The sequence below is a fragment of the Neolamprologus multifasciatus genome, chromosome 17 (assembly GCF_963576455.1).
Source record: "Neolamprologus multifasciatus chromosome 17, fNeoMul1.2, whole genome shotgun sequence".
Lineage (NCBI taxonomy): Eukaryota > Metazoa > Chordata > Actinopteri > Cichliformes > Cichlidae > Neolamprologus > Neolamprologus multifasciatus.
This window is the reverse complement of record NC_140455.1, coordinates 379,253-393,913: the sequence shown is the minus strand read 5'-3', so window position 1 is coordinate 393,913 and position 14,661 is coordinate 379,253. Positions and strand designations below refer to the sequence as shown.

Genomic DNA, 14,661 nt, shown 5'->3' with positions numbered 1-14,661 from the left:
TTCACTATAAGAATAAATCCACTAACGCCGGCTCTGTTAAAATCTTAACTATTCTAAAATAATAGTTCTAAAATTTGAACGCAGTATCCAACAATTCCACTCTTTATTGATTGTTAATCATTTCCGCTGGTTTTTGTTTACTTATGACACTCAAATGCATAGAATAAACATTTTGGTGTTTGACAGTAAACTGTCACAGCATTTACGAACGTTTCTGCCCTAAATGTTAGCAGAGATCCATTTTACTGACAACGCGTAATAAACGTCCATTTCGCTCTGCATTTACATTTGCTATCTCGGCAAAACCGGTCGGTGGTGGTAGCACCAACCCAAAAATAATAATAAAAAAAAAACAACAACATTTTACTGACAATTTTCAACTGTTAAAATTAAGTTTTAAATGCTGTTTGGCTTAGCTACAACTGCCCTGTGATCGCACGCACGCACCACGGCTAGCCTGTTAGCTACAAAACTTAGCACGCCCTTAACAGTGTTAGCCTTTCCTCAAATCTCTTGAGAGTAATAAAAGGGTTTTAGCGGTTGATGATTGTAGGGATAATATGCATCCTTGTTGCCTGCTTGTGAGCTTCTATGTAAGCAGCTGGCATACGGAGAGGTAACTTTGTTAGCAGTGATTACAGGGGATTGGAATCTGACAGGCTAAAGTAGGAAGCAGGCACCGCTACCGTCCAAAGAGTTCACGGAGGCAACAATTTCTTTCCAGAAAAAGCTCTTATTATCAAGTAGCAGCGAAAAAGAGTAGAACTAGATTTCACGTCGGCGTAAAATATGACAGAGTAGCTGGCTTTGCGCGATTCCCTCAGAAAAGATTAGTGACGAATTTTGCTAACGCTCGCTAAAGCTAACGGGCTAGCGCCTAACCGACACGTTAGCCCAGAATTCGGTTGACGGGTGAGGAGTCCAAACAGGCGCGAGGTGAGCTCCGCTGCGCCGCACATTGTTTGCAAAAAAGAGCCCAATTTCGAAAACCACGCGCAGGAACATGCACTTTTCCACTGTCTAGTGTCAATTCCTCAAAATGGGGTCTGCTAACGTACGTCTCCGCCATTTTGTGACAGGTTTTTCATTGAGCAAAGGGGTACGTGTAATGGTTGAATGTAACCCCATCAAGAAGATATCCGCTTGGCAGTTGCAGGAAAAAGGGATCAGGAGTAATTTCCAACCATCCCGTGAGATAAAGTCGTTTTGAAGTGGTCAGCAAGGGATAGTGGCAGCTTACCAGAAAAAAGAAAGCAGCATGGCAGGAAAAAAACACACTTGAAGACTGTATTGAACATATGCAAACTACCAAAAACCTTAACTTTAAAGTTAGCAATTACAGTGTGCAGGGAAATTTTGCACCACCATAAATGCTACACAGTCGCCGTGAACATATAAGATTTCCCTGATCTCTGCACCAGGATAGTGTGCAATGTAAACATTTAGGTAATATCACCATTAAAATGGAAATTGTTTACAGGATTAAAAAAACATATATAAAGACTATTATTAATTTACTGATCTTTTGATCGCTATATTCATTCATTTCTGAAGGAGATGAACCGTGTATCTTTAATTCTTATTCTACTGTAGAAAAGCATAATAAAAATATCTTGTCAGTTTATAAAGAGTTTCTGTAAAGGCTATTTTGAAATAATTTTACTGCATTTGTTTTTATAAAAATATTCAGCGATTAATATGTTCTCGTATTTTATTGGTAAAATAAGGGTGCTCAATTAATTAGTATTATCCCCTCCCCCACGGGACATTTCCAAGTACCTCCTGACCCGTTTTCCACACGGAGGGAAGAGGGCAGACGGTCCCTAAAAAAGAAAACAGTCTCTATTGTTCCAGCGGTCGCTCGGTTCTGGACGGTGCAGTTCCCCTTTCGGGCATAGAGGTCGCTGCACGCATGGTAGGCCGGCCTCCGCGGCCTTCACATCTTTTTGTCTGAGAACTGGATCCCTCTGCCGCTCTACAGTGTGTGCGATAGCCTCGGAGCTGCGTCCGTAACACACTGTCAAACCACTCCAAACGAATACAACCGCGACCAAAAGCATTAATTCAACACCTTCTGCCATGGCGTTTCTAACCTGCCGGTAAATCGGTCGTATTTGCGACTGTTCGCTGGAACTTAGTACGGGCTTGAATCGGGCTTGCTTTCTGTGTGCATCAGTCTTTATTAGCGAGCTGCCGCTCTTCTTGCTATCAGCTATTTCTTTAACTTTTTTAAACACTCAGCTTGGCGAATGACTGAGCGCCGGCGGAGTATGGGATCCTTGGTGTCTTAAGAAGCGACTGAAGTGGGGTATAACCGTTTTTGCATGCAAAAACAATGGCAAATTCGACGGGGAAAAATCTACTAGATCAGCGAAGGAAAGGACAGGCTTTCCTGGACGAGCTGCGGCAATTTCACCAAAGCAGAGGGTGAGATTGGGGCGTCTTTATTTCCAAGAAATATAACTTTAAATCACCATTGCATGCAGCGGCGAGTTTGCCAGAAGTGTTATTTAAACAAATGTGGATTTATTTATTGTGTTTTCCCAACAGATCGCCGTTCAAGAAGATTCCTATCGTGGGTGGGAAAGAGCTGGATCTGAATGCTCTCTATATCAGAGTCGTCTCTTTAGGTGGCTTTGCTAAGGTGAGTGCGAACTAAAAGTGTTATTTTCTCCACACTCTGCCTTCCGTGGACTTCCCGGTGGACCACTCCACAACTCTGTATGGGTAACACGGGACAAGTGTAAGCTTCCAGAACAGCGTTAGTGGGTCGGTGTTGGCCTTGTGCTAGTTTGCCATGTATCTCTATGTAATGTGGTGGCTTGTGTTGTTGTGTGTGGTTTGAATTGAGAGTACAACCGCTCCGAGTCAGAGTGCAGTTGGAGCGACTCAAAATTAGCGGGCACGTTTAACATCGATTATCGGCTCGGAGCCCGGCCTCGGAAAACACCGCTTAGGTCGCGGCGTCTCGCCCGGGGTTTTACCGGTAGTTTTCACCCGGGAGGGGGGGGGGGGAAGCCTGAATTTTCTTTCTCGCCATAGCCATCTTTCTTCGGCTTCATGGCTGATGACAAAATGTAGGCCTCACAGGCCCATGCAGTGCATACAGTAAACGCTACCAAAAGCCCACTCCTAATTCAAACGGGTCGCCTCAAGCTAAAGCATTTGTTTACCGCCGGGGGCAGTTTGCTGGAGTTTAGCCCCGCTAGGTTTTAACGCCAAAAATGAGGAAAGTCAAGTTAGCTCGTTAGCTACAGTGCTAACTAGCCTGAACAGTAACGATAATGTCCTAAAGGGAGTCAGGCAGTTGTACCTATTGTACTCAATTGTAAATAAGCACGGCTAATAAACACATGTGAGGCTAAACTTATAGAAAATAATAATTTTATACTAAACACTCTGTTTTTTTTCTTCCCTCCTCCTAAAATATTTTAGAGCAGTTTCCAAAAGTTATTGATTAATGATTCTAGTGTTGCCTCTTTTTTTTTTTTTTTTTTTTTTTGCGGGGGGAACCTGTGGCAGACCAGATGGCTTGCTGTCGGTGTAACCGCTCTTTTTTGTTTGTGGTTCGCCGGTGTTTTTCATCTCTTAACGAACTCATTTCTTCTTTTCAGGTATCTGACAAAAACCAATGGATTGAACTTGGAGAGGAGTTTAACTTTCCGAGGAGTTGTTCCAACGCTGCATTCGCTTTAAAACAGTACTACCTTCGGTAAGTGGCACGGAGCATGCAGCTCTTGTCCTCTCAGGTAGCATGTGGGAAGTGTTTACAAATGTAGAGATGGAGTCAGCATGCAGGATCCAGCCCTCTCTGCGCCTCTCTGCTGGGAAGCTGCACTAGGACAACATTGTGTCAGGCAGTTTAAGTTTCTATTGTGTACTTTTGCTGTGGCAGGGCTAGATAAGAACACCAGTCTTAAATGTGAGGGCTGTCATGTGTGGATCTTAGCTTTGTTTTTTTTTTAAAAGCAGGATTTTTGTATGTCAAACTGGTGAAAATGTTGTAGCCAGGAGAGGACATTTGGTTTTGATGCACCACTGAGCAGATCTGTGGGCTCTGATGTGCATTTCACACAGACCCCCTCCAAAACTCTTAACCCAAGTTATCTGTCATGATGAGAGTCTGCCTTCTCCAACAGCTGGCATTTGTGGTTTTGGTGCTGGCTTCTTTCGCTGTACTCCTTTCCTCATGCATGCAACGATTGTTCCCCTCACCAGCACCTGCCTACGAGGGATCACACCTGCAGTGAAACACTTGTAATCCGCTCGTGGATATTTTGCAAGTTTCTATGTCAACAAGTTATCTGCTGCTAGTTCACAGATTACCCACAGACATAAAATAATGCAGTTAGAATAGTGCAGTTAGAATTGGTCAAAGTCTTAATACCACCTTGGTTACAAAGTATTAACCTGCTACATATCAGTGTTAATGGCAGAATGCGTTACAAGACAGCTTTTCTCAAGCAAATGATCATGTGATTTGGTGCAATGGTCCACTTGGAAGCCCTGACCTCTGACAAGACAGCAGTTAGTCGTCTCTAGTCCTCCTACTACTACAGTGCGAGTAGCTGCAGTGCAAAGTTGTTTGGTTTTCTGTGCTGGGATTTATGCAGATATCCTCACAGCCTAAGTAAAACTTAACAGACATAAGAATCCCCCCCCCCCCTTTTTTTTTTTTTTTTTTGGCCTGCATCTAACAGGTTTAGTATTAAACAGCTTTTGAATTTCTTTAAGTTTGCTTTGCGTGGACAATTTGAGCAATAAATGCAGCTGTTATTTTATGTCAACACCACATTCATAAATACCAGATGCAAACTTGAGTCAGAAAATGATATAAATAAACGTTACGGCCATCTGAGACTCTTTCACCTGTCTCGCTGAGCTTAGTCACTGTAATTATTGCCTATAATATTGGGAAGGAAGATGAGACATAGAGGAAAGGAGGCCTCGCTTACAGCTGCCGCGCTCTTGTGTCACGAGAGCCTTCGGAGCTGCTTTCTAAAGTTTATCTGAGGCGGTTCGGTGTAGTGGATGTCAGAGGCAGCGGGCAGCGAGGGCTTGTCTTGCTTCAACTGCCGCTGATAATGAAGAGACTATTCTCTCTCCCCTGCGTGCTGTTTCTTTCCCCCTTTAGTTTTGCCTGGCAAAAAGTGGGCGAATGTTGTAAATGCTGTGGAGGAAATTTCTCTTTGGCTGTCTCGCAGGGGGGTTCAGAGGTCATAGGCAGGTACACAGGGTTCAGATTCAGTGTCTGATTCAGTGTCTCTCTCTCTCAAGGACACTTGAGCTGGGTGGATGTTTGCTAATATCAGTTAACCTTGATTATCCAGTTGAATGACCAGCTGTAACCACTGACAGCCTGGCAGTTTGTGAGCAATGTTTGCTCCTTTAACTATTGTGAACACACAGGCAACAGTTTGTTTTATAAGTGATGATTAAGGGCATTGTCAGGTTGGGTGCAGTTTAGTTTTTTTTTTTTTTATTAGTCTGCTATCTTAAACAGGCTCATCTTAAAGTGTTCATTCCTTATTTATTTTATCCACTCTCTGCATTATTTTCCAATAGTTTGCAGGTAGAAAAGTACAGCTCTGAAAATCTTCACCAGGATCGCGCCGCCTGTTGCCCTGACTTCTTTTCTCTGAATGAATGGGACGATCACGATGTGGCCCCCTCTCTGGTCCCCCTCTCTGGTCAGTGCTTCCCACTCAGCGCAGAGTAATAAGCAGCGCTGAAGTTCAGTGCCAGCTCCCACTGCCATCTATTTGATATCTGAATGTCACTGTAATAAGTGAGTGACGCGTGCCAGAAACATTTTTCCAGCTCGTTTTCAACGTGTTGTGAGCGCTGCTTTGACATCAATCCTCACCAATGGCGCTGATTTCATGTCAACTTCAGGGGTGGACGGATTCGCGCCTGGATCAAAGCGCCAGCTTCAGATCACTCTGACACTCTGAGGGCGCAGTCAAGACGCAGCTCTGTTTTCGGCCTCGTTTACTGGCAGTGTCGGGGCACGAGATACATATGTAAATAAGAGGTGCGACATTGAGAAAATCCCTGATCAGTCAGTCAGACATACAGAAGGATGTTGTCCAAGGGTGGGCGGTGAAGGAGAGTGTTAAAGACTTGTACACAACATGAAAAAGTGTGAAAATTTTAAGTGATTTAAGGAGTTTGGGCAGATGATAGGACAGTCTGCTACATCACTGCAGCCAGTTTATACGTTTCCCCTCCAAATCTGTTCCTGTCAGCCTGCTACCTTAACCCTTTCTATAATTTGACATATCTATATGTACTCTACCCTGAATTTTGCTGGATTGGCTTCCAGTTACTCAACACTGCTTCCACTTTTTCCCACGGCTGCAACGATTCAACTGATTCTCAGTCAACACAATTTCACATCTCCCACGGTTTTCTCTTCCATTAGTAGTTTCATATTATTTGGAAGTGGTTTGGAGCAAACTTTGAACCTCCACAACCTTGTTTTTTTTTTTGTTGTTGTTCCCACTAAAACACCATCATGCAGTTTGTTCGGGCAAACTCTGTAATTTGAGAGTGAATGAAGAGTGTTTTGAAATAGCTTTAGTCTTCGACTACTTTTTGTTCCCAAACTGAGGTGTGCTGTACCTAGAAACCAAGTCAGGTGACGGATACCCCGCTTTAACCTTTGTTTGCCCTCGCTGCTGCAACCCCATTGGGAGGAAATAGGGCCCTTGAGCCTGACATCAAGGAACATTCACTCCAGCTTCTGCAAAAGCTCAAATGGACAATTCATCAGTTGTTTTATTTTGTACTTATGGCTTATTCTGGCTTTCAGTAACACATTTAAACTGTTAAACAGGGAGAGTTTTCAGAAAGCCCCTCATGTTATATTTATTTATCCAAATGCCTTCTTTAAAAATGCATTTATTTTGAAATCATAAGTCTGATTTGATGAGCACACGTGACAGTGATCTGTTGACACGTTCATTCATGAGTGTTTCAAATTGGATTCACCTTTTGACTCATGCTATGCTTATGAGTTTGCTTTTTCTTCTTCTTTTTTTCAATACTGTGGTTAGACAAACAGAAACAGGTCTTTGTGTATACTGCTTGATGCTGAATCAGCCAACACTAAGCGATCTGTCTGCAGAGTTCAGCAGGGTGCTTCTTGTGCAGACCACTCTTTAAAAGCTAACAGCAACACGGAGAAGCAGGTGCAATCCCGCTCATGGGTTTACTCATTTCACTCAATAGTAGGATGTTTCACATCAAGTCCTCTTCTGTTAGCTGTGCATTTCTCAACCGTTTCTGCCATGTGACCCTTCTTTTAGACCCTTACAATTAGAAGGTGGTACACTCATGTGAGCATGACATCACTGCTAGTGGATTATGATTAATGCAAATTTATGCTTATTTGAATGTATGTTCTTAGGAGACAGTGTCAAATGAATAGAATCAGCCTTGGGGATCTTGTGTCCTGTTACTCTGTCTGCATAGTGAACCATGCTTTGCCCAAAGAGACCGAAACCTTTTGAAGTAACTGCAACTTTCAGGGATAACATCTGTTAATAGATCTACATTGCAGTCGAAGAATGAAATATAGACATTGCTTTTGGTTTGGGATACTTTCACTGCTGCCGTGTTGGTGTTTTCAAACTAGATTTGACGAGTAGGAATGGATATGACTAAAACTCATTGGTTAATGAGTTGTCGGTCACACGTTTTCTGACTCTTAAAATGACCAAAATTCACAACATGGACTTTATGTTCTGGTTAGTCTTCCCCCCCCTACCCCGGGGATCACCCCTTGGTGTGCACTGAAAGCATGTATGTCTAAGGCACTTGAACCTTGACTTTGATGTAGCTTTTGGGTCTGAAAAGCCATCTTTTGTACTGTCTATGGTGGCAATCGGTTTAGATTGATGTGTTATTTATGGTAGGTTGCATTTGAGTGCATGTGCACTGCAACAGGAGACATGCATGCATTCTCAAATTAAATATGAAGTCACACCTGTTTTTTTTTGTTTGTTTGCTTTTATTTGTAGCCATGTATGGACTCTTCCTCTGCTATTGTAGCTTTGGTGAGCATGACACATCAACCAGTTCTCCACCTGCTGCAGGTTCTGGTTAGAATGGCTTTTCAGAGCTGGTGGAGCTGGAGTATGTCCGGTATAGGGCGAAATCCTCTTTGGGGAAGCAGTTAAGGGCTGATTCTAGTCAGGGAAAATATAAAATGGGAAAGGCTGAGGTTAGCTGGTTAGCAGTAACTTGCAGAATAAGGGTGAGAAGGGCCTATGAGGATCTATTAAATAAATCTCAAATGGTAGTGACCTCTTAGAGTAATGGTTAATGGTAAAAACAAACGAGTTGATGAATGTCCAATAAATCAGCTGTTGCACATTCTACACGGATCTTCCAGATAAAGTGTGGAATCACCGCTAACGACACATATCTGTGCAGTTCGTTAAACATCAGGTCCTCAGCTTTACACACGTGATATTCCTGTTTCTAGAAGGCAACAAACTAATGAAAACACAACATTGAACTATTGCCCAGCTTTTGCACTGCACACATATTTTTCTAGCAGGTGTTAATTTTCACACCTTTTTATCAGATTATGCCATGCACCGTGATGGCTGTTTGGTGCCACTCTGCTTCCTGTGCCATGCTACACAGCCTCCTGTAAGTTCTCCTGAAACATCTGGATGAAGTGGCGTTTGATCTGGCTTGCATTAGCTCTCTTTGTATTCCTCCTGCTCCATCCTAGCTGCTGCTCAGGGTCGCCTAAATGAAGATGAGTTATCGAGAGAGGCATGTGGACCAGTGCCGCCTCCTGTGGTTTTATACACATTAGTAGAAGATGTTGCATAATACAACAGCAAACTTTCTATCACAGATAACATCTGAAGGCTCTTGGGACCTTTTTTTTTTTTTTGGGGTCTGTCTGTAATTTGACCTGCCCTCCAGCACTGTTGGCCACCACTGATAGCCTAATCTCCTTCTCTCAGTTTCCTTGCTAACAGGCAGATGTATTTGACAGAGCCACAACCAGACTTTACCATTTTCTTAAGCTCTTTAGCAGAACTGCATGACTTAGCTTGTGGTTTGCTTTTAACTGGAGATTATTCTCTGTATTTTAGTCAATCCCAAGTCAATAGCAACCCGTGTCTTAAAAGAGTAAACTCTCTAAAGAGTAAATCTCTAATGTTCTAGTGCTGGAAGACACCCATGATAAGATTATGTACATGCTATATAGACAATTAAAGCAAGCACTAGTAAGAAACACTTTATAAGCCCATACAAGTGTTATTGTTTTCATAGGCCTTCTCACGGGAGACTTTGACCTGGGGAGGCACAGGCATATCACTGATGGCTGCATTCAAATTGAGGGAAGGTGGCATGCAGGTTAACCATCACATCTTACTGAAGTGAACTGAGCCATCATTAATAGATGTGGCTTCAAAGTCGTGAGCAGTCAAAGTACCTTGTGCAGAGAAGATCTATAGACTGATGGTCTGAGTGAGGAGGGGTGGGGGAGGCAAATTACAAGAGAGCCAGAGCCAGTTGGCAACCTAAAGCTGAGCACGCTCCCAGTAAGCTGAAGTAGCTCTGACTTCAATATTTTTTTTTAGCATGTTGTGTTTTAGGAATGTGGGCCACTAGTCGACCATACAGGTAAACTGCATGTTGCTTGTCGGCCCCTAGAAGTATGAGTCAGTGTACAGCTTGAGTTAACCGATGATTCCAAAGTGTGACCTACAGATACCTGTCTGTCTGACCAAAGTCATTATTCTGCAGGCGTGCCTCCCAGATTAAGCTTTCCACAGCTTTGACACAAGTGATCGAAGCATCTACCAATAAGAGTGAAGGAAAATAATGATTGACATATTAGTAGGGTTACCTTGTCAACCAGAACCTGATGGGTCAGTTAGCGACCAGCCCACTCGCTGGTCCCACTTGCCATGCGCTTGCTGTGTGGATCCCCCTTAAGTGTCTAAAAGGGTCTCGTTGCTGCATTCGGGACCCGTGAAGGCAGATGGGATTTGAAGAAGAAATGAAAGCAGATAACTTCGGAGCCAAGCGAGAAAATGTGTCTGCTTTTGGGAAGGTTTTAATTTATTTATTTTAAATGACTCTTGTCGTTCTGATCGCGTTGGCCACACATAGTAAACACGTGTCATTGTGTTATGCACAGCGTAAAGTGCCACATGTATGAACTGCATTTAAAATACGACTGGTTTACTGAAGAATGTAATTAACTGTTTCAAATTACTCATAAATGCACATACAATATTTGCACAGACTGTCTCTAACCTCATCCATTAGACTGTGCTCAGTTTGAACTGTTTTCTCACATTCAGACTAACCACTTAGGCTGATTTTTGTTTTCCCTCCAATTTTATCAGCCAGACAGTTAACAGCCTAGAAAATCCCTCAGTGTAATATTGCAGCTTTTACATTTATTATATAAACAAATGTCCTTAGTAATGAAATTAGGGTGATTATTTTGGGGAAAAAAATAGAAATACTTTTTGATTTCTTCTTGTCGGGGCAATAGTGAAACCCACAAAACCAATCACAGCTACAGTTTGGATGGATCACACTTTAGCATGTTCTGAATAGGGCTGCCACAAACGATTATTTTGATAGTCGACTAGTCACCGATTATTTGACTAATCAGATCATCATCCATTGCACGTAAAACGTACAGCTTATTGCACCAGCAGCATCTGCTCTTATATAACGATCATTAGCTTACAGCTTTAAGTGTTTAAGGTATGTGCTAACTAAAAATAAAGACAAGATGATAGTTTATTAAATTTTAATGACATTTGCAGATTGTTTCAGTGAAGTTTAATAAACTCCTTGCTATCTAAAATATAACAGGACACCGGAGTAAATTCTCGAGCATCTCACACTTCTGATAATCAGTTGTCTGCTTGACGTTTATTCAGCTGTGTAAAAACTATAACTTTAATCTCAGCCAAACCGATTTACTCAGGAACAAATAAAATACTGAAAAAAACCAAACAATAAAATTTCTCTAAGTGACTTATATATATATATATATATATATATTTAACCTGAGTAGCGAAAGACGGCGGTGGATTTGAAAACGATTTTCCGGGAGTCCGGTGTTCTCACGGGCTCTAGTGAGCCTGTAACCCCGGCTAGCTAACGAGCTAGTCGGTAACAGACGTCTCCGAAAACGTCGGAGCGCTTGTGTGTGTGTGGTGTCTTGATAAATTGAGCAGATGTTTGAAGTTTACACAGCTACATTCTCGTCTGAAAATATGTTAAACGTTTATTTTGTGACCCAGAAAGAGTAATAAGAGTAACATTAAAACTAACTAACTGCCGCCACTGTTGGAAACTGAGCTGGGCCGCGCTATGAATTCTGGGACACAGTTTCTTCTTCTTCGGGGTTTAACGGCAGCTGGCATCCTTGTACATGCAGTGCTGCCATCTTCTGTTTCAGTCTGTTATTACACTCTTAAACCCTACTACTTATTCCTATTAAATTAGTCTTCGACAATTTTGATAGTCGACGTAATCGTGACTAGTTGACTAATCGTGGCAGCCCTAGTTCTGAATATACAGCCATACCAGTGATTCATCCTACTATTTATAGTGTTACAAAATAACTGGTTTTAGACAAAATGTGTGAGTGGTCACCATCTCCATTTTCAAGGCGATGATGTGCCTGCGTGGTGAAAAGCTATAATCGCAAAGTCCGACGTAGCCGAGGCATCCTTTTCAGCGGAAAGGACCCTTTAACAGCTCATGTCAGGATTTTCCAAAAAAGATAGAGACACTCGGGTCACACTTTTTCTTGACGAGTTAGTGGTGTTTCTGGAGGAACTGCAAAAGTAAAGAGTTTGGCCCCAGAAAACGCTGTTTTGCTCTGAGTTACTATCCCACTCTGATTGGCCAGACTCATAAAGCGAAACCCTTCTAACAGTGATGCACATTGGTTCCATTCAGCAGAGCACAGTGCCAATGTGGCGCTTTTCATTCTCAATGCCATATTTTTATTAGTGGATTCTACAGGAGTGGCTTTGCATGACTCACAGTTCAAAATAATCTTTACATGTCTCATTCTGGGCATCGATACATCTCCTCTGCTTTAGCTGCTCTGCTTTTAAGGCAGCTTTCTTCTGACTGTCCACCACTCGTAAACAAAGCAGTGCATGAAATGACCATATGAGGATTTCTGCGCTTACTGACATTTTTCAGCGCCAAAAGGAGAAAAAGTGTGCGTCTCCACCCTTTTTATATACGCTATATGCATGTTAGAAAGTGAGGAAAAGATTGGTCTTCTTTAAGCCATTTTGCATCATCATGAGTCAGTTGACATGCATGCTCTGTACTGGCTTTAAGTTGAACAAATGATCAGTGCTGTCAGTGATCCCGCTCTCAGTTGGCTCAGTGACCTCCATAATCGCTCCTGTGATTATTGACAAAGTAAACCACCCTCAGCCTGCGCTGGGCAGCCAACTCCATTAAACCCCAGCAAACATTTCTCTGCAGAAACTTTCACTTTGTGTGTGTTTGTAATCTCAGCGTCCTCATCCAGCAGGGGGCAGTCCACTCTCATACACTGACACGCACTGGGGGCATTTGGGTAGTAACTGAAGTCTAGAGTGCCAATCCCTGATCCAGATGTCCGTAAATAACGCCGCGCTAATGACAGTAGCTGTCTGCGCTGGCGTCTGCTCATCACTGCTCGCGCTTTGCGAGTTTCCCCCATGCCGGCGTGCTCAGCCCATTTATTTTGGAGGGAAAATAGGCGCTGTGTGACAACACCAAAAAAAAAACATGCACACACTTCCCTAAACGGTTGTAATAATATTGAGGCAAGCCACGGCGGTTTGTGCTGCTTGGTGGTCGCGTGCTACTGAAGCTGCAGGGGACTGATGTTTCTCTCAAAATGCGCGCATGAGGGTGGGGAAAAAGAGGAAGTGAAGGCACAAGCATCTGCAGCCGATTCCTCTCCCCTCTTCCCATGCACCCCCCTTTTTTTTTCTTCTTTTTTTTTTTTTTAACCCACAGCCTCTTTTTTTTTTTTTTTCCCCTTTCTTTCTTCATGCTTGTACTCAGACAGCAGTTGATGACGCTGCAGTCGGGAGTAGGCCCTATCGCTCTCCTGCTCTTCCTCCCTCACTCACTTTCTCTCTCTCTCTCTCTCTCTGCAAATGAAGGCTGAGTGTATTTATAGTCCAGCGTGTCACCCGGCAGCCAGCAAACGGGGGATTACCTCGGCCACGATGAACTAGCAGAGCCTAATTCAGAAACAGCATTCGCTCTGTGACTCACAGCCACACAAGCTGGGCTTGCCACACTGGTAATACTAAGGTATTTTACTTTGTGTGTGTGTGTGTGTGTGTGTGTGTGTGTGTGTGCAGTTTTGGCACATTTTTACGAGGTATTTATGATATGTAAGAAAGTCTGAATCTGCAGTCACATGCTCATTCAGAACGTTTTTTCTTTTCCATGCAAGTTGAGTGAGAAGTTCCCAAGAATGAGAGGGAATTTGCTTTCGGCTTGCAGCTGCTTCTACCTTAGATTTTTAGCAGGTAAAAGTGAGGAAAATGTGGATGTAGCTCATTCATTTGAAATCAAAGTTGCCTAACAACCGGCAGTTCAGGTGCATGGAAAGTGCGGCATTTAAAATTTAAGAAAGCATGCAAAGCCCCCCTTTATATGACTGTGAGAGGTGTGCATGTTATGCAAAGACGGTACTTTCTTTTTGTGTGCTTATTTCCATTGTGCGTCATTCTTTACTTAAGACTTCAGAGCCCATAAAAGGATGTTTAGCTCCTTTCATTCCCTGCTTTGTTTCTGCAGTTCTAGTGATTGCAGGGCAGTTTAGGAGTGAACATGAACTCTTGCATTTTTGTGGGGGGGGAGAGAAATCTGGTGTGTTTATTGTGTTGCCTTTTCCTTTGGCGAGCTGGGAGCTAGTTGAGTATTTGCATGATTCTGTGCCAGGGTGATAAGTCACACAGTAAGGAGCTTGACTTCACATTTTAAAGAACCGGTTTGAGGGCCGCAGCACTGCCGTGTTGGCCTGTTTGTGATGCTGGTGTTGCAGACATTTGCTTTTAGCTGCCACAGTCAGGGAACAAACAAACTCGGTCCTAGTTTTACGTTAGAGGAAATACTGCCTATATCACCTTGTTATGCAATGAGGTAAAGTCAGATCACTCAAAAGTAAATGGGTAGTAGGCTGCACACCCTCGAGAGAGTTTATTGCAAAGGGGCGTTTCCTTTTGATGACACAAAGCACTCCTCATAATAACACCAGCAGGTAATGCTGTAACATAACATAGTTTTAATAAAGTAAAGCAGTAAAGTGACCCCAAAGGCCTCAGGGCATTTTTGTGTACAGGTCGCATTCATTGCGGAAATTTTAGTTGCCTTTGTTTTGTTTTGTTTTGTTTTCCTTTTACTTGTATTGCTTTGAGTTTAATTTGAGCACATTATTTATATAAATTTTTGCTGTTTCCAGTGAAAGCAGGTGTTGATCTTACTTCCATCGTCTCATTCTTCAACTCTGCTTGTAATTTGAAGTGTGTTACGTTAATTGACATATTTCCCTTATGGCCCAGTATTCATGTAGTTACTTCACTCTAGTATCTCCCAAATAGTTTATTGTAACACATTTCCCACAGAGACGTC

The 14,661-nt window shown here is 42.7% G+C and overlaps 1 protein-coding gene across 1 annotated transcript in view; it reads left to right on the top strand.

Annotated features, from left to right (window-relative positions):
* The first annotated feature begins 1,894 nt into the window (after window positions 1-1,894).
* Window positions 1,895-14,661, top strand: part of arid2 (AT-rich interactive domain 2) — a 39,248-nt gene continuing 26,481 nt past the window's right edge. The window contains exons 1-3 of the mRNA XM_085136979.1: window positions 1,895-2,427; window positions 2,551-2,644; window positions 3,615-3,712. Coding sequence (XP_084993105.1) covers window positions 2,336-2,427; window positions 2,551-2,644; window positions 3,615-3,712 — 284 coding nt within the window. The 5' untranslated portion in view covers window positions 1,895-2,335. The remainder of the gene's footprint in view (window positions 2,428-2,550; window positions 2,645-3,614; window positions 3,713-14,661) is intronic.